Source organism: Dreissena polymorpha, chromosome 2 (genome assembly GCF_020536995.1).
Source record: "Dreissena polymorpha isolate Duluth1 chromosome 2, UMN_Dpol_1.0, whole genome shotgun sequence".
Classification (NCBI taxonomy): domain Eukaryota; kingdom Metazoa; phylum Mollusca; class Bivalvia; order Myida; family Dreissenidae; genus Dreissena; species Dreissena polymorpha.
Window position 1 is genome coordinate 105132329 of NC_068356.1, and position 1821 is coordinate 105134149.

General features: G+C 44.0%; 1 protein-coding gene across 1 annotated transcript; it reads right to left on the reverse strand.

Annotated features, from left to right (window-relative positions):
- Positions 1–350: 350 nt before the first annotated feature.
- Positions 351–1226, reverse strand: LOC127869960 (uncharacterized). The gene has a single exon (XM_052412618.1). It carries the CDS (start codon positions 1224–1226, stop codon positions 351–353), a length of 876 nt encoding a protein of 291 aa, XP_052268578.1.
- Positions 1227–1821: the final 595 nt, after the last annotated feature.

The window sequence follows — 1821 nt, forward strand, 5'->3', positions numbered from 1 at the left end:
AAAAGGAACAAAGCGTTGTGTCTAGTGGTGAATCTGTTTAACTCTATATGCATAAAAAAACAACGTACTCACTGATATGACGTTAGCGTCGTAACATACTCGGGGCCGCAAAATGTGAATAACCACATAGAAATACAACAGTATATGCACTTACAATATCGGAGCATTGAACAAATAATTAATAAATTCAACATTAATATTAAATCAGGGACAAAATGCATTTTAAACAAAACGTTCTTAGCACGATTATTGTCTTTCGCTACAACATTTATCAGTCAATTTATGGCACTGTGTCGTCTCCGACCTCCAATGGATATAGCTTGGTGATTGGGCGATTCGTAATTCCCCCGTCAGTCCGAAAGTTTGCGGCTCGTACTCGTCCGTCGTTGCCTTGGATGAGCGCCTCGACCCTTGCCAGTTTCCATTTGTGACCGTGGACCTTCATCGTGTACCACGACGATGTTTCCGACTTTAATCGTCTGCTCATTACGCCCGGAAATCCGCTGGTTTTCGCGTACAGCTGTGAGGTATTCTCTGCTCCATCTGCAGCGGAAATCGTCGATGAGTTTTTGCTGCATTCGCGCTCGTTTGGAAATGTTCTCTCTGGTGTTGATATTTTTAGGATCAAAATCCACGTCACGGCTGTGAAGTAGCACTGTGATTCGGCGACCGGAAACAAGACGAGAAGATGTCAGCGGCTGCAAGTCACTCTGCGCGGTGCTGATGTAGGTCAGAGGTCGATCATTTATAACAGTTTTTATTTCCGTGATCACAATCGTTTGTTGATGGTAGTCAACGTTAGAGCCTCCAAGCACTTTTTTGATAGACGTTTTGGTTAACCCAATCAAATTCTCCCACCATTCTCCATACCATGAATCACGTTTGACGATGAAGCGCCACTCTGTTCCTCTTCTGCTAAGTTCCGTATGAATTATCTCGGACGCGAAAGGATTCCTAATTTGGTTCGCCTCACCTACAAATGTTGTTCCATTGTCAGAAATCATCATCCGGGGTACTGAGCGTCGACTACAGAATCTGCGATAGGCTTCTATGAACGTCTCTCTGGACAAATCGGGTACCAGCTCCAGATATACTGCACGGTTGGAAGCACATGTTAACAGGCGAATGTATGCCTTCGTGTCCTGACCGTCTGTACCACGTACATGTAACGCTCCGGGAAAGTCAACACAAGTCACAGTGAATGGGTCCGCTTCTTCCACTCTCATGGCGGGTAACGGCGGTGGAAACGGTGCAGAATATGGCTTGACGACAACTCTTCTACATAACACGTATTTCTTAAGCCCATGCTGTACACATCGTCTGTTTGCGGGAATCCGGTATTTCTGACGTATAAAAGTCACTGTCGAGCTTGGACCAGAATGTAGAATTCTTTCATGAGCGTCCATCACCACTTGTCAAGTGAATGTATGTCTCTGTGGTAATAGATACGGAAATTTCACAGTATCTGTAACCTGGGCATTACGTATACGTCCTCTACATCGCAGTAAGCCCCTATCATCAATGAACAATTTTAGTTGTTTCACCAGTGTCGCTCGTGAATGGCCATCTTGAAGACATTGAATTTCTTCTTTATATGAAAAGAGTTGAACACTCGATATCCAGACTTTCTCTGCATCAAGTAGCTCAAATGCGGTCAATGATTTAGACTGTGATAGGCTTTTGTTCTTGCATTTCGTGATAAATCGTAATACATATGCTGTCACGCGCAGTAACTGCTGTAAATTACCGTATTTCGCCTTGCAGGTCACCGCTTGAACTCCATGAACTTCCTGTTGATCTGGTTCAATAATCGCTTGCATT

Coding starts and splice junctions, on each gene's coding strand:
- LOC127869960 (XM_052412618.1), bottom strand. CDS start 1,226: ATGAGAGTGGAAGAAGCGGACCCATTCACTGTGACTTGTGTTGACTTT.